This window comes from Serinus canaria, chromosome 2 (assembly GCF_022539315.1).
Source record: "Serinus canaria isolate serCan28SL12 chromosome 2, serCan2020, whole genome shotgun sequence".
In the NCBI taxonomy this organism is placed as follows: Eukaryota; Metazoa; Chordata; class Aves; order Passeriformes; family Fringillidae; genus Serinus; species Serinus canaria.
In genome coordinates this window covers 20,827,322-20,855,291 of record NC_066315.1, presented here as the reverse complement: position 1 = coordinate 20,855,291, position 27,970 = coordinate 20,827,322, and the positions used below count along the sequence as shown (strand labels likewise).

Below are 27,970 nucleotides of genomic sequence, written 5' to 3'. Positions count from 1 at the left end.
TTACCTCAATCAGCAGGCACACCCAAAACATGAAGCACAAGGGAGAGGTGTCACAACGCCATGCTCAGCTTTAACAGCATTCCATGGAGAAAGCTGGTCCTTGGCAGATGACTTCTAGCTAAACTAAAAATTACCCTTTTGCACATCATGTTGAGCATTTTTCCCTCTGCCATGTAGTTCTTCACCATGATACCAAATACAAAGGGGAATCCCTCAAGAGCACAGTATTTATGTTCATTGATAAGTGCTGCTCAAACCTCTTCCTAAGAACAGCAAATCTGTGTCACTACAGAACTACTGATGCACAAGGAGCATGAAGTAAATAAAATGTCAGTCCTGTGACTAATAAAGCTTAATCTAAATACAGCTCAATCAGCCAGTCTTCAGAGGGTTTAGGAGAGACATTCCCACTGGTAACAGACAGAACAACATGAGGACATGTAACAGAAGGAAGAGATTTCTCTGAAAACAGACAAGGCAGAGAAAGGTAACTTTTCTCTGACTCCAAGGGCTTGAACAGGGTGATCCAGATACAATCACAGCAACAATGAAGGCAGGCACATGGCCAGAGATATCTTCACAGAATCTAACTGTGTATGAGCTGCCCATGTATGGCTGTTTATCACAGCCATAGAAAAAAAAGTACCTACCAGCTTCTTATTCATACTGTCCCTACTGCATGTACAGCAAACGTATAATTGGTGTGTATGGATCTTGCTTCAGTTGTCACCCAGGTTTGAAAGCAGAACAGAGAAGAGAGGCATCTTCAGAAAAAGCCTGTACAGGTAGCTACAGTCAAGAAGAGGATTTTTTTCTTTTGTGAAGACTGGAAACAAACATGACCTTTCAGATGCTGTCCCTAAACATACTCTGAATTTGATTCTCTTTTGATGCAAAAGTGATAAGCAACAGTCACTGAAGTCAAGAGCAGATGTTATGTGAATGTATGAATATCTGACACTTGAAACTATAAAAAATCTAGTCAAAGTACTGACAAAGTTGCACAACCAAAAATAAGAAAGACCATATAAGCATGTGAACAAGGTCAGCAGAAGCACATACATAATTTCTTTCCAAAACTCAGGAAATAACCTCACCTTTCCTTACCCCTTTTGCATAAGCCAGCCCCAACAAAAGAAGAACCTGTACAGATCAGCTCTCTGTGGCTAAATCTAGACAAAATCCTTCTTCCTCCTCATCCCCAGTAAGAAGCCCCATTATGGGCATACAACTCATATTACTGCTGTAGAATTAGCAATTACAACACAGAAAAGCATTCTCCACTATTGCTACTGCAGAATTGTCACTGTTTTAAAAACTGTTCTTTCTATAAAACAGGACTAAAGAAAGCAGCTTGTTTTCCAGTCCTGAAAAGGGATTTTTTTTACCAAGCTGCCCTAACGGCCTTGCCTTTTACAAGGAAGGAAGAGAGAGGGAAAGAATGCTCTCCCTACTGACAAGAGGCATTATGGTATCTATTCTTTGGCAGGGACAGAGAACCAGCTCAAAGTTGCTGCCCAGCACTATTCATCCCTGCAGAAGTTCAAACACTGAGCTTGTGCCTCACCTACCTTCCAAATGTTACATTTTAAGCTTTCTGTGCAGCAGTACACCTTTTCTCTTTCCACACCACTTGACCCTTCCATGCCAAAGCCCTCCCAAAAATAATCTCTGCTCTTATTCAAGCCCCTCTCCCCTAAGGGGCTCTTCTGAAGCCCTCTAACACACACACTGCAGATGACAAGTGGGTTTCTAGGCTGCCTCATGAAAAACCTACCAGAGCAAAAAAGTTTCCTTGTCACTGACTCCAAGGATGTCCAAAGCAGAATGCACTTTGCAAAGCTAAGACTGGGTGGTAAATCCTGTGCCTGGAAGACCATGTGTAAGGAGGGGAATAAGATGGAAGAGTGTTTAAGATTTTAGGCCACATGATACATGAAGATGGTAAATGTGGTTACAGACCTGAAGGTCTGCTGTTCCAAACACCAAGTGGTCTTTTGCATGACATTTTTTTTCATTAATGCAGACTAGCATTTGACCTATATTAAAAATGGCTGGTGCTTGAATCCATAGGAAGTGCACAACTTCTTCCTTCATATACTGCAACACTTCTATTTGCCATTCCAAAAATATGGCTCTAGCCCCCAAAATACAAAGAATCAGGATTCTTAATTAATATTTGCTCTGAAAACGAATTTAGAGGTTGAAACAGATATAAGGACAGCTAGAGATCTTCTGTGATCAAGAAAAGACCAGGGAAGACAGATCATCATTAAAATGTCTACTGGCATTCCAACAGTTCAAGATGCAATTCAATTATCAGCACTTCATGAAAGTATCTAAAGCAGAATACACAGAGCTTAACCAAAATCATCTAGTCTTTGGAAGAGTAAAAAATGATCACTTTAAGGTGTTCAGAAGTTGAATTTATAAAAATCAAACAGTCGTTCTATGAGAAGCCTATAATGCTAAAGCTTAGGCCTACCACTGCTTTCCTCCATAGTTACACTTTAATATGCCCATTTAATTTTAAGAAGGTCTTATCTTTCACATTTACTTTCTTAATAATTCAAGAAAGCCCTCTGCAACTGCAGTTATTATAAAGTATCACCAGCTCTACCACAATATAGAATCTGAACACTTAATATAAACACCCCAGGCACAAATTCAGTCAATACCAGCTCTTAGAACTAAATGCACATCACACCTAATACGTGCTGCTTCTTTTACAGGTTTAAATACAAACTGAAGTGTCTATAAACACAGATTCAAACATTTGGAATTGAAGTCCTAAATTAACATGGATGCTTTTTTTAATCAAAACAGGAAATAAAGCTTGATTCTTACGCAGTAACCACAGAATTAAGAGGCAGTTGCTACGGAAGTAAATGTCAGTAATTGTTCAGTTTAACTACAGCATTTGATGAATATGAGTTGCCTTAAATGATTATGAGTATACCAGAACAAGTGCTTGATCATTTATGTTTCTGTTTATCCAGGACATTAACTGAACACTCTGAAGCTGTAATTCCCAGGTTAGCCTCAAACCCACCTTCAATAACAAACTTTACTATCAAAAAATAAAAAGGTTCAGTTGCGATGACATTTGATAGCACCTCTATTACAGCCAAGTTTTGCATTAAGATACGCACCCAAGGTTCAGGTGTTTGAGCTTCTGAAGGCTGCTTATCTGTGTAGGCAGCTCCTCAATCTGGTTGTTGAAAAAGTTGAGCACTTCAATGTTTCTCAGGTCTGCGATGTTTGCTGGCACAGCTGTGGAAAGTTTTCACAGTGAGAGACTGCAATTAGGGCAAGCTACCCAGACTACAGATGCTTTACCAGCACTTGGTGTTTGCACTGTTTGTGCAGCACAGAAAGCATCCCATTATTCCAATAAAAGCAAAGTTTATATCCAAAAAGCTTCTTATCTGGAACCTGTTCTCATTGCTGAGAGCGCTCATTTTGTACTCTTCAAAAATTACTACCAGAACCGTAAGATATTTTGACTAACAAAGACCACTGCAGAGAGAGAGAGAGAGAGAGAGAAGGACAAGTGCTCTTACAGACTAAGAGTAGCAGTCTGTCCTCTCAATTCATGCAGCACACAGAGGTCTCAAAAGAGCAGAGCCTGAGAGAATTGGATCATGACATGATTTGAGTGGAGAAAACATTAATGATACAAGTAGTTACACCAACACAGCAGTTGTACTAAAGGTCCTTAACAGCAAACATAAAATAATACCTCATTTTTAACTATGGCCCAATTTGCATAGTGCTTAAACAATTTAGTATCCAAATTCTTGGTCATTTAAGAGACAAAAAAATTTACAAAAAAAAACCCATTAAATTCAGCCCTAAAAGAACTGCTTAGCCAAGCCCATTTTCAGTTACCCCCATGAGTGATAAACTAACTGATCAATACACATACATGGCTACAGTGGATTACCAACAGATCAATAGGTGGTTGTTACTACCTAGAAACATGAACTATAAAGCAGAAACACGATATGAACGACTGTGCTAATGAGGTTTAAAAGCTATTTAGACTTGCATCTCTTCTCCCCTTAAACTGAGTGAGATTTAAGCAGCCAGCTGAGGTGTAAAGGAGGTTGGCAAGTCACCTGCACTGAAGTTTGCACCTGTGCTCAATATTCACCTTGGTTCAGTCTCAACTTTGCATCAGGAATCCACAAACTGCTCATCTAAATAATTAGAAGGTTTTTATGAGGCCATGATTTTTTTTTTATTTGTTGGTATGAGGCAATCTCAGTCTTAAAATGGAGTCAATAATGTTTACAAAGCGGAACATTGCAGTATGTCACATTTACTAGATTATAAGTCTAATTACAATGTGAACAATAATGGGATCCCTAACAAAGACTCTAATTACACTACATAAATATTACTGTTGAGGGCCATATTCATTGCAGGAGGTTTTTAGCAGACTTTATATAAAGTCATTAAGGCAAATCTGAACATTTAGAAGACTTCCCTTAGAGGTATTTTCCAACTGGTCCTTACTTATCTGTCATTCAATGATAGCAAGAATTATGTGCCTTCACAAACTAAAGGGTATTTCACTACTACTGTTATTCTAAATTATTCCCTAACAGAAGTTAACTGAGGATTTTAATTGGCATCATTCAGCTGTTTCCAGCCTCAATAATTCACCAGAAAAGTAATTACCAGCATTAAAATATTTTCCTTTCAGAAATTAGACTTCATAATTTGACTTTGATGAGATGCAACAGACAGGCAAATCATGTTTCTGATCTTCTCAGATATCACATTTATGAAGACTAAGTATCAGAAGTACTAGAAAATACAGGTTTTAGTTTAGTCAAAGCTTTAATAATAGAAAGACCAATACAGACATAACACTGTCTCCTGATATATCTGTTTAATACCCACATACTGTATTTCATGTTGTGAATGACACTTAGGATACTTTACATCATTGTTTTCTTCAAGATATACTAAAAGCTGCATTGGTAAGCAGGATGAAAAAAAGGCTAAATATTTAGCAAAGGATTTAAATGAAATGCTTTTGTGTCTTACCCTGTTAAATCAAAATGAAAAGCCCCAATCCACAACTGTACTTTTTGGTTTGGATGGAATGCCTGGAGGTATTTTGTGAGAAGGAAGAACAGAAGAGTAGGTCAACACCAGGCTTGTGGTAGGGAAGAGAGGACTTTTTCCTGTAATTTAATTCCAGTTTATTTTCCGGTTCAACAATTCAAATTCATTTAAATATAAATAAATGCTCTCTTGTATTCAACAAAAATCAGAAGACTGAATTTAACTCCTGTACTGATCTTGTAGCTAAACTGCACAGGATCAGTAGCTTCAAGTCCAAAGACCACTGATGGTGAAGCAAGGCTGAATAGACATAGCATGCTCTTTGTTTTGAACTTCACATGACCCGACTACCATTCCACTACTAAAACCATTCCACTACCATTCCACTACCATACCCGACTACCATTCCACTGTTGCAAAACTCTTCCCAGATATATTTGGCAGCCTGCTGACTGCCAAATCCCGAGACACTCATGTTCTGGCAATGCTGAATTCCACTCGAGTCTCGTTCTCACGATGAGCTGTGAGAGTGAACTGTCAGCATCCTGGTTCTATTCACCCACATGTTTACAGTACGATCTGCAGTGTCTTAACAACTCTCCTGAGACCATCTGCTGCCCAGTGTCATTAACAACTCCCCCTCAGCAAACACTAGGAAAATTTGGCAGCCCAGTGCCTTTGCGTTCTCCTGCGAAGCTTCAGTCACATCATGAAGCCCCATTCATCTGAAGTTTCACTTCACAAGACCAAAAACAGCTTCCCCTTGTTCAATACTGGAAATTGCATACAGTGATTCACTATGACACCTGTAGACTTCACCTTGATTTCAAGGGTTGGTTGACAGTGAAAGACAGGGTCTATAGGCTGCCCACAAGGATTCAGAGGACTTTGTTCATGTTGCTGGAAATAAGGACTGACAACTTGTTATACTTCAAAGCATTTATGCCCTGAAGTTAGTGGCAATTCTTTAGGCACTAAAACATTGAGTTCTCATCAAGTTTACTTGAGGCAAATTATTACATTTTATTCCTATACAACCAGCAGCTGTTTAAAAGTTAACAAAATTATTTCCAAAATACAGGTAAGAAGGATTAAATGCTACTATTCAATGACTACGTAACTCCACACTTAGAGTATCCTGGATCTGAGCCTTAACTCTCTTTCAGCATTGAGAACCAGAAGCCAACACCAGACATGATCTTTACTAGAGGTCTGATGCTGCCCTCATTTGGAGAGTAGGCACTGGGTTAGAAGGACCTTTCATCCAGGACATCTGGATCCTGCAGAGAAACTCACTAAAAACATCCAGATCAGAGACAGCAGCCTGGAATCACATGGCTCAGATGCAATCCATTCCCATAAAGCAGGAAGTCAAGAGGTTCTCACACCATTACCTAGAACTGACATGCAAATCCAGCTCCTTTTCTATACCCAACTTCTAACAAAGGATGAAGAGCACAGGAAACAGAAAAGAAGAAAACTAAGTCCATTAGTTTCCCTCTAGTTCCACTCAGTAACTCTTTCACCATTCACACAGATCTCAATACAATTACTCCTGTGGTGGCAGGGCCCTTCACACAGCCTGAAAATGCACAGCCTTCAAAAAGACATTATTTCTGAAAATGGTCACCAAGATTATTTCTCTTAAACATCTGTGAAGCCCTGGGAAACAACAGCAATCCTCAAAACTTTGAAAGTAAACAAACTCAGGTGCTTGCAAACTTAAGTCTCCACTTCCTTTTACCTAAAAGATGAAATCTAGATGAAATCTGCTTTTTTTTGTTTGTTTAGTAAAGACACTAAATTAAACATTTCTGAAGACACTCATGGTAAAAAAGATCTGTATCAAAATTTCCTTTACAGTTCAAAACTAAAATGAAGATTTTAGATAAGGAACTTCACATGAAAAAAACTAGAAGGGTTGATAAACTACCCAACTGAATAAGTGAAATTATTTAGTAAAAATGTAAGTCTCCACGAGAAGAACACACAGTACATAAACTGCATTAAACATTTCAGTTCATTTAACCCTTAACACTGAATATTCAAAATGAACATTATCCCAGTGCTGCTTAGAAAATGCTATCTGTAATACCTGATTATGCATAAAATTGTGCATGAATAGGATTGCAATCTCCTCAATAAATATCATCCAAAGGCTAAAGTTTTGGAGGCAAAACCTCCAACTGAAGTCAATGTTTTTTAATCAGACAGCATGAGAAATAACGTTATTTTTTTAAGATTAATTCCTTTGGCAATCACCTTCTTAGAATGTGATTAGGTGCAGAATCCCTAGCTTTTTCAGAATGTTTCTTTACTTAATGAAGTAATTTTGTAGTACCTAGGAACATGATGTTCAGTAGTACTCCAAATTTTTACAGATTCTAAGGGAATATTTATCCAAAAGAGCTATTAAAATAGCAGTACCTGACAGAAGAGAGATTTATGCAACTATGCCAGTTTCTCATTAAACTGTTCCCCTGGAAAGCTGGACAAGAGTCATCCAGGGTTAAGAGAACTCAATACAGACCTTTCAGAGTCCAATCAGTCCATTGTGGATCCCAAGCAGAGATTTCTTGCCAAGAGCAAGAACCCACTTTTTAAGACTGAAGTAAAACCTGAGGGCTCTACAATATAATAAACCCAGTTCTGTGGACTTGCTAATCCACTTAGCATCAACAGGAAGCTTTCATGAGTAAGGATCCCTTAGTGTAAAGGTCATAAAGACATGAAATTTTACTAACATTTCATGGGGGAGGAAGAATTTAGAATACTAAATATATAATGCATTCTGTGCATCCAATATAACTGTGCTCACAGAGCTAGAGTCATGTTTAGATTAATTTGACAAGGGTTCTGTTATACAGAAAGAGAAGCAATCAGCTTCACCAAAATGAAAGAGGAATTAGCAGAGGGAGAACACCACAGTTTTTATTTTAAATATTCATAGGCAAGCTGATATCATATTTGGCAGCTAACTGGAGAGAATCCTGATCCCAACTGAAGCATACAGTACTTAATTTACACACTATGTAGTTCAAGTTTCCCCTTTTGCCCTCCCTTCAGTCTTCCAAAGATGGATATTAATCTTCCTCACACTGAAAACATTAAAAACAAACTTGTCTCCTTAATCTTCATCTCTTTCCAGAAACCAGCAGGGATTTTTTATATCAATTATCCACAGAAGAACTTCAGATATTAAACTGTTCTTATGAACATGTTTAAATTATACTATAGCTCAATTTGTCAATAAACAGTATTCATTTAGAAGCCAGAGTTGAAGGAGAAGAGCAGTCAGCACAAGAAAGACAGAGACAACACTGGGAATCAAGTGACATCTAGTGAAGAGAAAGGACAGATCTGCTCTTCTCTGAGAGGAGAGCTTAAGATGTCAGAGTTTGGAGAGGAATACTAGAAGCCAGGGGCAGAGGTTAGGAAGGGATTACTATGTTGAAAATACATTACCTAACTGCAAAGAACTGAAAACACACCAAAATAGCTCATAAAAATCCAATGCTTTTTAGCATTGTAACACATGGTGTGAATAAGGATATATATAAAAATGTGGATATAAACACACACTTCATTTCTGCAAAGAATTTTCAAGAGAACAAAGTATTAGCCAAGCTTTTCAAATTACTGTGGTCAACCACAGCATCTTCATCTTCAATAATTGCTTTGTGAGAAGTGCACAGTTCAGCCAAGATACTTGGTGTCTTAAGTCAGGAGAAAAAAAAAAACAAAAACCATGAAGAAAGTAGAAGAACACAGGCTATGTACCCTTATTACAGGTCAGATTATCTGTGTGTGTTGATATTTCAATTGCAGATGGTTAAGGGAACTAACTTCTGCAGGACAAAAGAACTTTAGTTGATAGTATTGAGATTTAGGCTTCCACCAAATGCAAACGGTATCACTAAATGCCAGTGAGTCTCTTTCAGGTGTTTGAACTGCTTAAGCATGATCTCTTCAGAGTTTCACACTACTGTGCAGCTGCTGGCTTCAGACAAATCAACCCATGCGAAGTTCGTTCAGGGAGTTCACCTTTCCCTTCTTCAATATTCTCTTTACTTCAGTCTCTTCAACATGTTTTCTGCAATTTACAAAAGGGACTAACCAAAGATGCCCGGCACACAATGCCTTGAGCAATTACTACAGATTACCCTCAAAGGTGAAGATCACTTCAGCCTCTTACTCAGAAGTGTCCATCTACCTGTGTGCCTAGCAGTACTTATTTACCAAATTCTCCTTTCAGTGTGTCTAAAAAACTTTTCATTATTTCAGTTTGCTTTGTTAGCCAGTATTTGGAGTTCAAACTTTTTACACCACTGAAATGTTTCCAGAAACACACACAGGACTATTTCTCACTGCAGCTTGGATGGACTGAGTTGTTCCCCTATTCAGCACTGCACACTGCTGTGCTGACACAGTGGGGACACCAGCCTGTCCTCTAAACACACTCACAGAAGAGGCTGCAGTAAAAAAGCTCACTGCTCAAAAGCAGAGTCAGCACATGTGTTTCTTGCTCCAGTTCTCAGAACTGGGAATGAATTAAGCTCCCTCCTAGTTTGAGATCCCCATACCCAGCACTTAAAGCCACCTCCTTAGGTCTGTATGGCACAGAGTCCCCTCCGTGCCTCTCCGTTAGCTTACTCCAGGCTTCAGCTGACTGTACATTTCATTTCCAGCTACAGGAGATATTACTGGTGGCAACCAGTTACTACATTGGCCATCACATCAAGATCAGGGAATTATTTCAGCCTAAAGGTTATGCCATAGGAATGGAAAAGATTAAAAGGCCAGAGAGTGAGGAGCATGAAGGGAAATGCTGTGTTATTTGCTTCAATGCACCTGACTACTAAAAGAACAAAAAGAATCCATAAAAAATAAGAGTACAAAACCAGGTACACAAAACTAAATCCAGTTTCCCCTCAAGCTACACCAAATCTACCTTCTTGTCCAAGTCCTTTCATGTTAGAAGCCAAAAAATTCTACTTGGCTTGTTAGACAGTAAATTCTGTAATATAAAATTAATGTCTTTAATGAGGTGAGTTCACTTTTGCAATGTTCACTTCCTTTGAAAATGTCAGCTGCAAAATAGTCTGTATGTGGGAAGAAGATTTACAGTACATTCCCATTACAACCTGAATATAAACACGGAGAATGATATGGGGCTTCCACAAAAAAATTAGAGCTATTTTAAGCCACTGGGCTTAAATGAAGACACAGGTAATTTGTAGTAACATGTCAGAAAACATTGAGAATTAAAAAAAAAAGAGTTAATATGTTTGCAGGTGTCTTTTAGTAAGAGAACAACAAAAGTATCTGAAGAATTATGTTCAAGACAAGTGATTTGTGTCTAGTGTTGCTTTACTTATGGTGCAGAACTGACTTTGGTGCCATTCAGCACAAATTTTGACAATTTAATTTATGCATAAATTGGGCACTTTCTGCATGTATCCTTATACCATTACAGCACAAAACTCTTTCACACATTATTCTGTTTCATTTCTTCGAAGTTTCTAAGAAGAAAAGTTGATATTATATACATTTTAAATTAAAATGCTCTACCATCTGTATTTTCTCGGAACCAAAGGTTTGGGATTTTTTTAGGAAGAAAAGAAAAAGCTAACAAGGTATTTAATCAACACATTTGAGTAGAATCCAGATGTCACAAATTTAGTAAGGCATATGTATAGGGATCTCCTTTCTCCTTTTCACATCCTCCTGTGTACTGCATTCAGTAAGATATTTCCCATTAGAGATCCCTGCATCAGAAATAGGAAGTAAGGCCAAATCAAAACAGACCAAAGAAATGAAAGGCTTACAGTTAGCTTAAAGCATCTCTCCCACACACAGCTGATAGACACTGTCAGGCACGAGTCCTGTGCTTTGGACACAGCTCTGGTCTCACCTTGCTGACATTACCTGCCCCACTGGTGTATTGTGTCAGCACAACAGCATGGAATGACTTACTAGAAGGAAGCAGAGGCAGAAGCATAGGAGAGGAGAATACAAGAAGCAACAAAGAGTAAAGAGTACACGGTCATCTGGTTCATTCCAGAAGTCAGCAAATTTGTTATATAAATAACCTGATACCAGGCAAGATGCAAAGTGTCAGACAATACCAGTGGGAGACACCATCACACATTTCAGCAGACTGGAGAAGACAAAGCAGCTAGACTGGGAAGGAATTCAGGACAGTCAGATGCAGTGTTGCTGTCTCTGGACTACCTCCAATACATCCAGGTATAGACTACAGCCAGGGAGGTGACTCAGAAAGGAGACATCCTAATATAAAAATTAAACTGAGAGATTTTAGCAGCATGTTAAAAAAAAAAGATCAAGGACACAGTCAAGAGGGTTAACAGCAACAAAAAGACAAGCTTCTGTGCTGGTCACACACAGAGAGAAAAACAATTTAGGAGATGGCAGAGCAAAGAGGCAATAAGTCGTGTGAACAGGAAAAAAAGTTTTGAACTGCTCTGCTGAAAGAAGGCAAAATGTACAGTGATGATAAAGGGTGACCACACGGCTGTCAAAAGAACAATGATCAATGAGACACAGCCATTCTGACACGAGCACAAAGTGAACTCAAACAAAATTCAGGTCTGGAAATAGGAACCAGCAGCAAAAAACTAATGGATCACCCCACAAAAAGGAAGGGACCAAAGATGAGTAAAGGATTACATGAGAATCAAGGGAGAAGCAGTGGAAAGATCACAGAACAGTACAGGACAGCAGATCAGAGGAATGGTAGAGGAGGACAGAGAACATGACATAAGGTAACAGAAGAGTTTTGAGTAAAAAATAGTTGTTCCCGATCTCTCATTATTTAATCATTTGATAGTACTGGATAAGGAATCAGAGCACGAGAACAAAAGGATACTGAAACCATCAGGAGCGAGCTATGAATAGCAGGAAAATTCTGAGATCATTTACAGACAGCACAAGAATATGTGAAGCCAGTGAGCACAGGACCACCTGAGGTTAAGGAGACTGAGGAGAACAGCAAAACGAAGTTGCTGTGCACCATCATCTAGCAGGCGGGATGAATAGCTGCCAGCTACCAGGAACACAAGCGGCATCCCGGGAAAAAAAGTGCTAAATGTACTCAAACAGTGACCTCTACTGGAGAAGGCACAGAGCAGGGGTTCTCCACCGGCAGCGGGAACACTCCCGCTACCAGCACACAACGGCACAGAAGATACAATCTCTGAATTGATTTCTCCAAATGATTGCAACGTTAATTAAACACCAGTGGCAGCTAACGCAAATAACTGTCATAGTAGTTACAAGTCAAAGTCTTACTGCACATCCCAAAATAAATGAAAATAAAACAGGTTGGTAGCAAAATAGCTGCACACATACTGATGACACCTGCTGCCAATGCTGAAGTAACCTTTAATATTCCAGCCTGCTTTCCAGTCACATCTTCCCCTCTGTGCCCTTCTGGTTGGGATAACAGATAAACTGAGCATCTGAAACCTCTTCAAACACCCCTCCTATTCACAACATAATACATGAATTTCAATTGTCAAAACTTCATCAACATACTAAGTAAGGATTTCCCATCCTATACTAGGATGTGAAATTCTGTATATGTTCTAAGTGGCTGGAGAATACCTTGAGTTAGCTGACCTATCAAAATTCCAGAAGGTTCAGTGTCCCTTCATACTTTATGGCAAAATAGTACACAAAACCTGCTCTGCTAGGAAAAAGCAGACAAGGCATAAGACATTTTAATGCTCTATTAGTATTCTTTATGAAAGTGAGTTGTTTCTGTTGCTTGTTCTACTCCAATTCTCACTTACAAATCTAGTCGGATACAAGGGAACCAAAAAGTGAAACCTAACTAACTGCTGACTTCAGCCTGCAAAGGTACTTTATTGCAGTCAAAGGCAGCAATTTGTTGTACCAGCACAAACAATTTACAAATAAAGTGAATAAATAAAACCCCAAAACCCCATGAGCCCTCAAGACATGCGATAGACAAACCCTACCATCAGGCTCTGAAAAAAACTTCATCCTGACTCAGATGATCTATTTTACACTGTCTCCCAGAGCTCCACATTGTTGTGCTTGAAACGATATGGGGCAAGACCCAGATCAAAAACAGACAAGCCTGGGGATACCCCTTCCTCTCCCTGACCTGGGCCCCCAGAATCTCAGTATTCTGCAATTCCAGCCTGTTCCCCAGAGCCATTATAAAACATGAACTCTAGCTGAAGGGCTCTGAGCAAAATAGCTCTAAGTTTGATTTCAAGAACTTTTATGACAATTTCCTTGACACATGACTTGGTGCTGCTATCCCAGCATAAACCACAGAGCAGCAATGTCACAGGAATCATGACAGCTGCCCCTGCAGAACAGGCAGATCTACAGCAACACCTGAAGGTCTCTTTCCTCCTGCACAGAGGCACCAGATGAGCAAGTGGCAAAGATTGCTGTAGACTTTCAGTGACGTTCCACCTGAACTTGAGTGAAGCAGCCCTAGAAATACCCAAAACAGAAGCATAAATACCCACAAAAATTACTACTGTTGCACAGATGTTGCAGAAAAAATATTTGTGGCTGACTAAACTGATCAAATGTGGTTTCTACAACAGTATGTCCTGCGGCTCAAACTCCCTCTCTGCCTCTCCAGCACAGCCACCCTAATTCCCTACCACTATTCATAAATGATCCTATAGAGCAGGAGGTCAATCTGTATGTCCCTCAGCTAGCATCAAGTGACATGAACAAAAACAACTTGGTCACATCTACCTGAATTAATCCACCACACTGAAGGGCAAATACCTATGGTTCAGCCACTCATTTCCACCAATTTAAAAAACATTTGTTAGTACTTCTATTGCATTTACTCTGGTGGTAGCCAATGGTTTCAAAAGACACCTGGGTTAGGATCAGACAACCTATACAGGCTAAGACTATCTTGAATTTTGCTTCTCAGCTGTATACTGGATAGAAGGCTTTAAAATTATTAAATGATGGAACAAAAAACTCCCAGTATAACATATAGAGACACTGGCCCTTATGTCTGCATTATGCTAAGAAAAAGCAAATATTCACTTTCTCCTTCTGCTTTCTACTGGCTTGTCAGAGACCCTACAGAGCTTTGTCACTTATGCAGCACCTGGTTCAACAAGACTGCAGAATTACAGCTATTTAGCTTCCCTGAAAGTTTTGCTTCCCATTTTGAAGCACAAGAAGTTCTCATCAAGCAGCAAAGGACAGACTCAACTGTTTCAGAAGTCACCTAGAGCAGAAAAAGCCAGTTGAAGACTCCTCCATTAGCACAGCACCAGATAACTGGAAGAAAAATTCAGCCTAATATCCTCCAGAAAAATCAATGTGGACTTGAGTACTTCTGATAATGAATGCTTTAGACATGTAAATGAAGTACAAATGGCACACTAGAAATACTACTAAAATCCATGCCACAGAAGTATTCTGAGCAGTATGATGGATTTAATTCAGCAGTCCTCATACTTGCTGATGAAACTTTACTTAGTTTTAATAGTTTTCTGGCAAAAATACAAAGTATGTTTACATAAAAATATGCACATCCACATTTTACATTTATTTATTCTTTCAGATAGACATATTTACTCTAAACACCAAAAAAAAAAAAAAAAAGCTAGCAGAACACTCATTTAAATGGCAGAAAACTAGTAGAAGATGCTAATATGACCTTAGTGTAGCATGTCAAGTGTCACTGCCATCAGCTTCCTAGGCATTTTAAGAACAATCTGCTTAGACAATTAATTACATAGCTTAAAAGATTAGGTCAACAGTGTCAAATATGAGAATATGAACTTGAAATTTAGCCTTTTAAAAATGTGTGCTGTCTATTTAAGTGTCTACATCCATTTGTGAAAGAAGAGTAAGTTTCAGACTTACTTCTCAGGACAAGCAGTGGTCTTACCTTGCCATGAAAGAAACCCAAACAGAGCAATTAGAAAGGCTGACAGAATCCCTTGGCTGAGAGAAAGCATGTACTTGCAGCCTGCTGATCTGACTGCTACTTTAGGAGAAAGCAGTTAATTGAAGGGCGAGATTTAACGTAATGTAACACAAACTTACAGTCATGGCAATCTTTAAACTGGTATTTTGAAAACTTAAAACTGCTTTAAGCAAATGGTATACTCTGTATTTTTCTTGAATAGTTAAAGGCAACCTGGACACATCCTTCTTGGACATTTCTTATTACTGTATCTTTCCTCCCCCAGTCAGGTCTGCAGCTAAGACTCAGCCAGGACACAGGCTGGCTACTCAGCTTGTCAGTGTGGCATGCTGAAGCACATGCCCTCCCCAGGCTCAGATGTGAGAAAGCCAAGTTTACCATGATTCAAGTCCCCATGCAGAAGCTTCAGCCTATCTCCACTTCCTCAGAGAAAGGCAGACACCTGCTACCTGCCCAGCCAGTTGTGTGCTCAGCTGAGATCATCCTTTGGCTATGTTAAAATTTGTAAGGCACCAGGTGGAAGAGCTGATTCACTGGCAATCTGAAAGTGTCAGATTTCAAACGTTCTAGGAATTTTACAAATCTCAGACAAAAAATAATGAGGTTTACAAAAAGTAACATTTCCAATTCATTTCATCCTTGTGCCAGGTAAGCAGCCATTCAGACAGATACCAGAGTAAATAATCAGCAGCAGAAAAGCCTTGCCTGTCAGCCCTAAGGTACCCAGCCTTGGGTGAGCTGTCTGATCACAAGAATTAGAGGTGTGCAGAATGAACTGCTATCTCAAGGCGTCTGCAACCTTCCAAAGGCTGCAGAGAAAGCTGCAGTGGCTGAGTACAATTAACTGCCTAGCTTTCAGAAGCTCAAGTTCAGGGACAACCATCTCCCTGCAGTACCTGAGGGAGCACACAAAAGTCACTAGCTGGGTGGCCCCACAGCCCAGCTCCACCAGTGGCTGACAACAGATGGCAGACAGCAATATGCCCAAAGAAAATTCATCATAATCTTTCTCAAAAGATCATTCTCCATGCTTCAAGCTATTTGTAACTTCATGGCCTTCTAAACCATGAACAGAGCCTCATGTTTAACAGTGATGTACTCTGGATTTTTCCTCCCTTAACTGGCCCATTAATTTACCCATCAGTCATCATTTATATGCCAGATGGGTGGAAACATAGGTCACATTTGTAATTGAATTGAGATTTCTTTGAAAGCTACAATGGGATAAAAACAAATAGCAAGATGGCAGTCTAGAGGGCACAACACTACCAAAAGAAGGGTCCTGAACAACTAATTCATGGTTCTCACAGCCAGTCACTAAGTGCCCATAATTTTATCTCTTTAACCCTTTAAGCTACACATTAGTACCCAATAAACTGCATCCAGAGAAGTGCTTATGCACTAAAATCCAGGGATATTTATATTCTCTTCATGCTTAATCCTCTGCAAATGCTCAGAGACTGCAGTGACACTTTTGCATTAATTCACATGTTTTAAATAACATATTACTACCTTACAGCTCATGCAGCAAGTAGCGTAGAGTTCAACAGGCTGAGTTTTATTAATTTGTTTGTGTTTCTTAAGACCTGTCTCAATTTGTAAAGATTTTCTTGGATACACCCTAAAGCACAAACACTCTCTTGTCAACACACACACACTTTATAGGTTCCATTCCCCTCACCATTCCATCTCTTCAGTTGTTTCAAAAAGAGGAGTGGTCTAGAGAGAAACCCACTGGCACATGCAGAGAGCAGACAAAAAGAAGAACATCAACAAGACCAACACTTCTTTCCAGAAGATGCAGAGAAACAGGGGTGAGACAAAATTCACTGCTTGAATTTCAACAACAAGAAGCAGGAATGTTTGCACAAGACACTGGTAGATAAACCACAAAAAAAACCCCAAACTCACAAAAACTTTTGTCTTGCAAAAGTTAGTCTGGTATCTCCCTCTCCCAAGTCTCATATTCATGTTGTTCTTCACATGCTATTCACCAACACCTCACTTAGGAACTTCTTTACTGTGGGAAGCAGGATCCACAACCTGAAGATGCTGTGAGCAGTATGACCAATTTTTGGACAGAAAGAGGTTACTTTTTTTTCCATGCCTGAAGCTTACATTCAGTTGGCCTTGCTCATATATGTTTGGTTATATATGTAATGCACTGGAGTCGTAATTTGCTTTGCTTCAGTCAAATTCATTATCCATTCACTGAAATGAAAACTGTGTTGTTTCTGAGACAGTTCAAGATTTCAGAAGTACTCACCTTAACACAAGGATTTCAGAGCCATGATGGGACATGGATTTCTAGCTGAACTGGTGACAAGACAGAACTACAGATCGTTCTGTACATTTCAGGTCTGTACTGAAGTTGGAAAGGCAAGTTGAAAATGGCTGCTAAGTCACACCCTCAATCTCTTTCCTTTTAATGAAGTACTAACCAAGAAGCACCACTCTAATAGTGTCATTGCACTCTGTATCAAACTAGCAGTGTCAGTTTTTCAGTGTTACTCAACTGCCTGCCACGAGGTCCAAAACCAGAACATACTTACTTGTAAGCTTGTTGTGACTCAGAACCAGCTGTGTGATGTGAGACAGCGTGACTGCAAATGAAGAGAAAAAGAAGTTAGTTTATGGACATAGCACCTGAGAGCTTGTAGCTATTTCAGCTGAAAAATAAAACAGGAAAGTTATTTTTTCCACTCCAGTAACTTGATTCATGTGCATTGTCACAAATATACAAGAGAAGCTCAAGACTAAAGGATGAGTCCACCTACTCCTCTGCACTTTTACTTCGCATTTGTTACTGCATCAGACACAACATGGAGAGTTTTACTCACTGACACAGCAACCTGTTTCAGCTAATCCTTGAAAAAGCTCATGACTTAACAAAGGCAAATACAGCCTGTTAGCAGAACAAAAGCAGTCACTCAAAGGCACCATCAGATTAAGACAATTCAGTGTTTGAAAAAAAAAAAAAAATAAAGCATCACCACAGTTCACGGTGCAATTGCAGGTTGTAAGGGAAGGAAAGGCAGGAAGGAGAAAAGAATAAACAGTGCATCCACCCTGAATTTCTCCCAAAATTTGAGCACTCAAAGTACTGTCTGCACCACCTCACTATGCAGAACAAGAGGAGAGGGAAAGAAGCCTAAGGAAAGTCTGTAAGAGTATTGTAGGAAAATCATCACTAAAGGGCAGAAGAGAGCAGCAGCCTCCACAAAGAGCTCTGTCATTAAAACAATAGGCACCTGAAGCATAAGCAACTGTTTAACACTACTGAGTGCTTATCCATATAAACAAATATAAGATTGCAATTTACACAGCAAAATGAGAGAAGATTCTAAAGATAGTCACAAGCTTGTGAAATGAAATGCCCAAGTAAGCTTTATACATTTGTTTCTCTTGGTATAACTATTTTAATAACTGGGACAATCAGTAAAAGTCAACATTTAATGGGCCCTTGATATTCGAGCTTGACTAATAAGAACACAACCACCAGAAGAGCAGCTCTGCCACTGAGATGAAAAGTCCTCTAGTCTGATGTCTTCAGTTCCAAGGCAACTGAACCTAGACCAGAGCCAGATAAAATCTGACATCATCAATTCCCGGAAAAAACCCTTTTTTTCCTGCACTTTACTTCAGAAATAAGTAATTCTGGAGCTCTGAGGCTTTACCTAGACTCAACAGCATAAACAAACAAAACAAAAAAAAAGCCTATTTTTTAAAAAAAGGGGGGAAAAAGATCTGTTTTTAATACTGTACAAAGTTGCTTCCATTTCACTTTGCTTTTAAAGCAGAGAAATTAAACAATGTCATCTTGTCTGTGCAAAGGAAGCATGGATCCTTACCAAAGGGCAATGAAGGTTTGGGGCTGCAGATTTTGGTCTGAACACTGAACTCCTGATGTTTAAATGCCACAATAAGTGCATATTTAAAGGTAAGCCTTCTGACTACACCATCAAGCCATGTGCACCACTGGCCTTTAGCAACACAAGGTTAGAAGCATTATTCTCACTACTCCCTCTCCTTTTTTGTCCCATCATAGTGTTCTTCAACTGATACTATTTTCAGAAAGGTTTCTTCTCTCACATCTATACAGAACAGAACAAAGTCCATGTTGAAAATTTCAAGGCCGAAATCCCTAGGCAAAAGACATTTGAATCTGTATTTTACTGTCCAAATTTGACTGAAGCCTAGACACCTTGTCTGAAACTCCACTATCTCAGTCAATCCTGATGAATGACAAAAAGTCCCATGGCATCTTTGACCGGCAATGGCAGGTTGACAATCCCCACAGGAACAAGAAAGGCTACACTCCAATACTATTTTGAAAAGAGCAAAAGTTCAGGTGTCTGTACTCTGGACTACTTCCAGCAGCATTTTAGACATATCAAGACAAAGAGATTCTTCAGTCTTGAAAGGTGCAAAGCTACTACCAGTTCAGAGGCAAGTATAGAAGCATTTTAAGAAAAAGAACAAAGATAAGAGAGCAGTACTTGCTCACTCCTTACACAGAGAAAAATTTGCTCACTTACATTAAACAGACCTGAGTCAAACAACCAGCCCCTGGAAATAACATGCTCTCCTTCCACTGCCACATGCCTACTCCCGTGAAAAGGACTGTGTTGAGGGAACACCTGAGATTTACCTCATCCTATACATAAAGTCATTCTGTAGGACAACTAAACTATCAAGTTTGGCAAGGAAGACATCTATCTTTACTGATTAACATCTCCAAGTAACATCTAGAAGGCTAAAGGGGGGCTGAGGGGCAGTTTTGATTTGGATGCACACAGTTCAGGTAAGCACAACATACAACAGGCCAAATGACTCAACCCATGTACCAGTCTCCTGAGAATGGAAGAGCACTGAGATTCCCACTGGAAATTGCTCCAATGATGCCACTGCAGGAGCTTCTGGACACTACCTTGTAACATTATAGTCATTAGCATACAGGTAATTAGTTACTGGGGTTTCATGAATGCACCAGATATTCACACAGAATAATACCTATTTTCTCTAGGGGGATAATACCTATTGCCAGAGCTATTTACTTGCACAGTAATCACAAATTCTCATTATGGTCCTAGTTCCACTATTACTGAAAAAAGAGTGAGTTAAGGGAAGAATACTTAGGTTCTTCCATTTTGGCACTATTATCAAATCTCTTCATAAACTGCTACCCTGCACTGAAAGCTAGCTTCACATAAAATACCTGGATGACAATACTCAACCTAACTATTAAGGAAAATATAAAACAAATAAAAGTCCTGCCCATCAACAGAAAAAAAAAAGCCAAAACAAAAAAACACACAAAAAAAACCCCAACCCAAAAAACCCCTAAATGACCAACCTAACCAAACCAAAGTAAAAAAAAATAGGAAAATAAAACCCACACACACAAAACAGGAAGACCCCAGTGACTTTGCTGAGCCTAGATAAGACACTGCCTGTCCCACTGGAGGAAATTAATGCAGGATGAGCATTACAGTATTGTTACCAGCAGCCTGCCTCTCCATCTTCTGTGCTTTCATTATTTTAGGAATGAACAATTTTATCAACACAAACTTTCTGATAAAGAATTCTAGTCACACAACTATGTACTTTACGCAAAATATGAATAGCTTACAGATGGAATGATAATGAGAACAAATTAACACATAAATAGGATTGCATCCAATATTCCTTCCCTGACAACAGAGCAGATGTCGCAAGTTATTTGGGCAAAATAATTCCTTTACTTGTCCCTCCTCCTCCATATCAACTGCTTAAAAGACACATAAATGAGACTGCTCCATGCTCTAAGAACAATCATAGTTGTTGATGGCTGTTCAAAGTCCTATCAATAAATAGGACTTTGTTCCCTTTCCCCTATCCTTTGCTAGGCTAGGGGAAAGGGAACATTACTCCCTTCTCACTGGAGTTGGTTGAACCTGTTTGCTCAGCCTACAGGATGTCTATTAATTCTCTCTACCATGACCTGTCCATAGTGGGTGCTTTATAAACAAATATAATCTATTTACTTCACAATATGAAGGCAAAACACCCAAACCAACACAATAGAACACTTCCATGGGACAAGACCTTTTTTACACTATTTATGTATAGAGGATGCACAACTATAGTAGAGATGTGTACACAAATAGTGTAACTCTTTTTATTATTCCAGCAAAATGATAAAACAAAAGCCTTTAACACTTGAAACTGTGTCACATGGTATTTGCATGACAACCTAAAGCACAGAATACTTAGATCAAGGGGTATTTTTTGTCTCAAATGAAATCTCTTTTCTACAGAACATGTCTGAAAAAGGGTTCTCATATAACAGTTCTGAAAGCATCAAAAATTCAGATGCTCTGAAGGTGTGTAACATAATTCTAGTTTGTATTTTAAGTCATTAGGAGAAAACATGGAAGTGCCCGGATTCGAAGAATATGCTAAAAATAGAACTCTACTTCTAATGACATTAATGAACTCCTGACATTAATTAATGAGTTAGAAGTGCTTCAGGGACCTCTTAACCTTTTTTCATGAATCTGAACGCCATGTTGTATATAAGCTGGTAACCATACTTTTTCTTTACTAAACATGAAAGTGGGAAGAGATGTAAAGGTTGCCAAGCTTCTTCCAGATAGAAGTATTTCATTCTTAATTGGAAAGAGACACTGGTATTTAACAGAAACAAGTTTTGTCTGCTTTGTCTCTCCCATAGCTACTGCAGAGGGTGGAATGCAAAAGAGAGTATGAGTGACTGCCCTGTACTGCAGGAAGCCATTCACTATACTGAAAAGAGAAGCAAGAAGAGAATTGTATCCAAGACAAGGCATATATTTCCTTTGCTCTTCTTTGCCCCCACATAATACCAGCTTTCTCTATCACTTACTTTTTTGTGGTTGTTTTTTCCTAAGCACACATGACAAGAACAGAGTGACACTTAAGGTAAAGGACTGGCACACTGAAGAGATGCTACATGCTGCTTCCAAATCCTTGTGCCTCTATTAACCCTATGTGAATTAAGTTAAGAAAGGTTAAATACAAGCTTGTCAACCACTCTGCAGCAAGCACTCAAACGTGCAGTGAGACGAGGCTTGGTCCTTTCCTTGAAGATTTAGGACTAGAAGGAGCAGTTTACCTTTAAGGGGTACTGGTAGGGGCATTCACAACCACTAAATAACTACATGAGACAAAATGCTGATCAGGAGCTACCAAACGCAGTAACTTAGGCACACCTTCCAACCTACAATACCCAGATAGCCAAAAATGTTCCTTTCAATCATAATCTAAAGTTACCTTAACTCTTAACACCTACTAGTGGCCCTCCTTGAAGACAAAATGCTGTCAAGAAGAGTCACTGAGCATGAATAATGGTGATTGCTTTAAACAGAGATCTTTACTTTATGGAAGGAAAAAGTTAAAAGAGCTGAAAAGGCAAGCTTTAACACTGCCCTGGAGAGGCATGCAACACACAGAGAAGGAAAGGTACCAGGTCAGTCTCCTTTAGCTTACATGCCTGTTCTGAGAGCCAAAGAAAACCAAAACATCCAATCTACATTAGAAGAGACCATCAGGGGTTTGAACACAAGTTTTTAACACTTCCTCAACCCTTTACTAAAAATTCAGAAGTAATACCTATTCATTACTTTTTACTTGCTGAGTGGTATTCCCTCTCCAGAAGGCAAATACCTCCATGGTAAAAATAAAAAGCACAAACCAACTTATGTGTTCTGTCAGTGAACATAATAGCTGAAAAAGCAATTAATTTAACAGAAAAAAGTCATCATTTCTCCCTTCCCTAAGTTTCATCTCAAACTGAAGAAGGCCCCAGATCCCCATGTTAGATCAAGTCACACAACATGCACCAAGAGTATCTTCACAGACTCCTCTGATGCAGTCTAACGAGGGTACCACAAGTCTATACTTCATGTAGGGAGCTCCCCCAAAGACATTTCAGATGCCTAATTAGCAACCTGGTATCAGGGAGCATCTGGGGACCACAGTGCCCCACCTTGGTCCCTGGCCCTGCCTAAGCAACAAACTCCAAAGAGTGTCTGTGCAAGAAAAGCCTCCTTTTTTTAGTATTATCAATGTGCTTCAACATTATCCTTTTTCCAAGCTTGAAAGATCAAAGCTAGTTAGTTAATTATGTGTCTAGTGTTGACAGCAGGCACAAAGTCTACTTAACAAAACAACAGTACTCTACTGCTGTTCCATATACCTGACAGATCTAAGTATAGTTCTCAAAACTGATCTGTAATTAATGTGAGCTAAACACCACTTTGTCTTAAACAACTGCTCATCTTATAGAAATGCAGAGAAACTTTCTCTATAATGTGAGTTCCCATTCACGGTCCTTACAACACCATCTTCCCAAAGTCCCATGCACCACCCAGAAGCAGGAAAGCACTAGTATAGAATGAAGACTTAACTACAGAACCTAGTTCTGCAAAACTGTGCTCAAGACTTCATCCTTTACTGATGTGATTGAAGACACCTTGATGTGCTCCCAACTCTGCATTTAATGGCAAGTTGGTAGTGAGCTATACCTTTTCCTGAGCTCATATCTATCTTGTGAGAAGAGTTATGTACATTTGCTCCCGGCTGCTCTCAAGTTTAACAAACACAGTAAAGAGCTAAATCAGGATACAATCAAGAGTTTTAAGTACATTGGTTGGTTGACATTTTGCTTTTTTCCCCTTCATTGGATTTTGCATTCAGAAAAATTTCAGGCTGTGGTATACTACAGACAGTCACGACTTTAACTCCCTGAGTACTGGCTATGTCATAACATCATCATGTGCACTTTAAAAAGGCAGATACCTAACTTGCTCTATGTGTTCTCCAGAACCATAACAGCATGTTGCTATTGGCAGGCTGTATTTACTGTGAATTTAACTACAGCAAATGCACCATACCCTGCCATGGTTCAGCAAGCATGTGCAATCGTGTAATATCCAAAGCATGATGTTGCTGTACCTGTGATACAGTATTACTGCCCTCTCCTTCAGAGACCAGTCGCCTGTAGTTGCAGGCTGATGTCACCCTATCCCTATCAAAACCCAGTGGAGATGCTGCTTGGCTGGTGATTTGTTTCGGTAGCAGGACGGAGAAGAAGGAAAGTCTCCCCATCACCCAAGTGCCAGAATGCCAGCAGTGTGACAGGGAACGCTGAGCCCCGCTTCGGGACTCCCCTGCACACACACACACACACGCACGGCTCCGGCGGTGCTGCCGGCAGCCTGGTGCGGGGCGTTCCGCTCGGCCCACGGATCGCTCCCCAAGCCCCCCGTGCCCAAAGGCCACCCCCCCACACCGGAGAGTCTCGGACTCGGCGCCCGGGCCGGGGCGGGGTGGCCCGGACCCCCCACGCCCAGGGCCGGCCCCGCTCGCCCGGGACAAATAAGGAAGTTTCCGCGCTGCGCCCGCCCGCCGCCGCCGGTACCTACACAGGCCGGGCACATCCAGCATGCTGGAGATGCCGCGGTCGCACATGTCCACCTCGGGCTGGTTCTTCTCCCTGCTCTCCTCCACGATCTTCTTCAGGGATTTGGACATGGTCTAGGCGGGGCAGAAACGGACACCGTGAGCCGGGCGGCGGGGGAAACCCTTCGAGGGGACATGCATCTCCCCCAGCCGGGACAGCCCCGGTCCCAAGCGTCCGAGAGCAGAGAACACCCCTGCCCAGCGCCGCCGGGGGAACCAGTCCCGTCCCGTCCCGCCCCGTCCACCGCGCCCGCCCATGCCAACGGAGCACTACCCGGGATGCCGGCCGCACTCCCGCCCCGGGCGGGCGGACGGACAGCCTCGGCTCGGCCCGGCCCTGCCCGAGGGCACTCACCGCGCGGGGCTGCGGCGGGACGCGGCGGGACGCGGCGGGACACGACGGGAAGCGGCGGGACACGGCGGGCGGGCCCCGGCGGATCCCGTGCGCGCCGCCCCGCCTCGCCCCCGCGCGCAGGCGCAACGCAGCCCCGCCCGCACTGACCGGCGGGGGCGCGAGCGGCCCTGAAGGGCCGGGCGGGGCCGACACCCGGGACGCTCCGGGCTTTGGGGAGGCTGCTGGAGACAAAACACGTTATCGCCAAAATAGCCCACACCAAAAAACACCCCGGTGCATTTAACCAGCGGTTTCCATTTCTTCAGGTGCCTTCCTGGGTTTTCCAGTCAGCTCTAACAGCAAAACCAGTCACAAGGTTGGGTGCACGTTCAGAGCACTTGTAAGTGTTCTCGACACGCCTTGGAGTTACAGCCTTACTGCCCAGAACGTACGTATGCATGTAACCTCTTTCATAGGGGTTAAAGTGCTCCTGCTTACTGCATTCAACAGATAGGGAAGCTCAGAGCAATTAATGACTAAATCTATTAAGTTACCTAAGGGCAGGCTTCCCGCTGAGAAGCACAGCTCTGAATTTTGCATATGTACTCCATGGTGTTATTTAGTAGCCTAAAAATGGTATCCACAGAAACCAAGACGACGGGTGTTTGCCTAAGCCATCGCATAAAAAACTTCAGGAGGCACAACTTCAACTTTTCCCTTTTTAGGAATGTAAGGATTTAATACTGGACCGAAGGATTGTAGCATGTTTATTCCTAATTGGAGTTATCCAGGAGTTATCACTATCCTAAATTCATTATCCTGTTGTTGTGTAAAGAGTTCATCTGTCATTCACAGCTTCTATGTGACCTTCTTTCCATCCTGCTTGAGCAAACCTTTTTTCTGAGCATAAATCCATGCCCCAGTCAGGGATATTGGCATTGGATTTGGCAAAGGGGAGTTGCTGTCAAGCCTTCCTTTTAAAGTTTCTCAGTGCCTCATCAAGCACATAATTGTCTCAGAAGGAGTGAGAAGGAAGATGCACTAGTTACTCTATCCAAAGGTCCTTGATCATGAAAACTGATTTTTCAGATTGTCCCTTCAGCAGTCATGAGGAGCCATTTCCTGCAGAGGGTCTATGTCACTGCAGTCACCCATTCTTCCCTCTCTTATGGCCCCCTCCTCTTCCCAGTACATGCAGTCATTCCAAAATCCCTCTGGCCCCAGAAATACGTAGTTCCCTCTATGCCCCCAGCTAGAGGCTGGCCAGCCTGTTCCTGGGGTCTGGCCAGCAAAGCCCTCCCCACACATACAGTGCTTGAGCTCACAGTAGAGACTTTTCCAATTTAGGTCTTGCTGTATCTTCCAGCTACTGATTTTTTGCTTATGAAACAACTATGAAATATCTTTGCTATCTGTCGGATCTGTTCTAAATCCATCACTTGGCTTAAATGTTTGTAGAGCAGATGCCTGAATTCATTGCAGTGGCTGGCATATGCCTTCTGTCCTTAGGCCTGCAGGCTAAAGCCGGTGACTGTGAGTAGATGTATGGCCATGACTGTGTGGCAGAGCTGCACTTTCCCCTGTGGTGGTCAGAGGAGGCAGAAGTTGCCTTTGCAGTGGTGCTTCCAGGCTGCTCTGCCCGGGCAGTGATGGCTGGACCTGCCTCCTGCTGGTCCTCTCACTGTGCTGGGGGTCACCAAGGGAATGAGTAGCTCTGATGCCTCCCTTTTTTCTGTCCTAGGTACTTCTACTAGCCAAAGAAATGACGTTTTACATTATTCTTATTCTATTATTATCCCTGTTTTCTCCCTCCAAGAAAAGCTATGATAATGAGCAACATTAATGCAACATTAATGCAGGGATAGCGTGTCATCAGAAGGATGCAACAGCAACACTCCCCTGCAAAACCAGTTGGGTAGTGCTGGCACTGCTGCTACAAATTCATCCATCAACATTACACTAACTAAGCATGATAAACTGGCATGCAATATTTATTTTTCTGGTTGTTGTAAAAAAAAAAACCTCCTAGAATTTGGCCTCTATTATATTATCATTTAATAAATATTTTAAACATTTATTTGTTAGTAATCCAGTTGTTTTGTATTGGGAACAATATAGTCAATCCCATGAATTTTTATTGAATTTCATTTTAATTAGGACTGCAGAATAATTCTGCAGTTTCAGCTTGGCAGTGGACAAAAAATAATTATACCAAATATGTTAATTCTTGTGCCTAGGACACATATCCTGTGTTATTATGGGAAATTGAGACACCTCCTCCTTTGCATAATGAACCAATTGAAAACTGTTTTTCATTGAAAATTGCTTTGTAAATTTAACTAAAATTAGCTATTCTTTTAAATTAACCAGTACCATTACTTCTAGCATTTTAGCTCTGTATCTTCTGTCTCCTTTACTTAAGTAACTATAATTGTAAGAATATCTCACAGTGGTGTTATTTCTCATTTATAAAGAACAGTCCTGCCATGTGGGAAAGGCAATTAAAAATGTTGTTACAGACATTTTAGTGCTTATTCTTCAAATCCCAGTCTTTGGAGGCCTTACCATTCATATATATCTGCTTCATAAAATTACTTTTGTATAAGAATAAACATCTGTAGTAACATACAGAAGAAGCTTTACATGGGAAATAAAAACATGCAGGCTCTAGAAGGTAAAACCTTCACTTTCATTATCTGCTTTGTCATTGACAGAGGGAGGTTGTAGTCATGCAGTTATTACAATACAGACCTGCAGCATTCACAACAATGACATTATAAAATAGCAATGTGCACAGACATAAAAGCAAGGTTTACATGGCAGTGCTGTGAGATGAAGCTATATTTCTTATTAAGTACAGATTTTGTCTTTTGAATTGTACACTGCAAAAAGCACATAAAAGTTTCATGGAATAATTATTTCCAGATTATCTGTTTGGTTCTGCTTGTTTGTGTTTGCTGTGCACTCATTTTAAAGCAAGTGTTTAAAATTGCTCCTTACCTTCCAAGAGAGAAACATGGCTTAGCATCAGCTCTCTTCTCTAAGGACCTCCACTTTAATACTTCTGCAGTATTTTTGTTGTGGTGCCTTATATAAAATGTTAGAGG

At 40.6% G+C, this 27,970-nt stretch overlaps 1 protein-coding gene across 3 annotated transcripts in view; it reads right to left on the bottom strand.

The window, feature by feature from the left end:
• The window catches only part of RSU1 (Ras suppressor protein 1), a 100,526-nt gene extending 75,559 nt beyond the window's left edge, over window positions 1-24,967 (bottom strand). For 2 of the 3 annotated variants that reach the window (XM_030237605.2, XM_050971370.1), the window contains exons 1-4: window positions 24,885-24,967; window positions 24,493-24,604; window positions 17,599-17,649; window positions 3,153-3,273 (exon numbers count right to left, since the gene is read on the bottom strand). In XM_030237605.2, coding sequence (XP_030093465.1) covers window positions 3,153-3,273; window positions 17,599-17,649; window positions 24,493-24,601 — 281 coding nt within the window. In that variant the 5' untranslated portion in view covers window positions 24,602-24,604; window positions 24,885-24,967. Of the gene's footprint in view, window positions 1-3,152; window positions 3,274-17,598; window positions 17,650-24,492; window positions 24,605-24,803 lie in introns of all 3 variants that reach the window. The other variant, XM_030237607.2, reaches the window with a different exon arrangement.
• Between the last annotated feature and the right edge of the window lie 3,003 nt (window positions 24,968-27,970).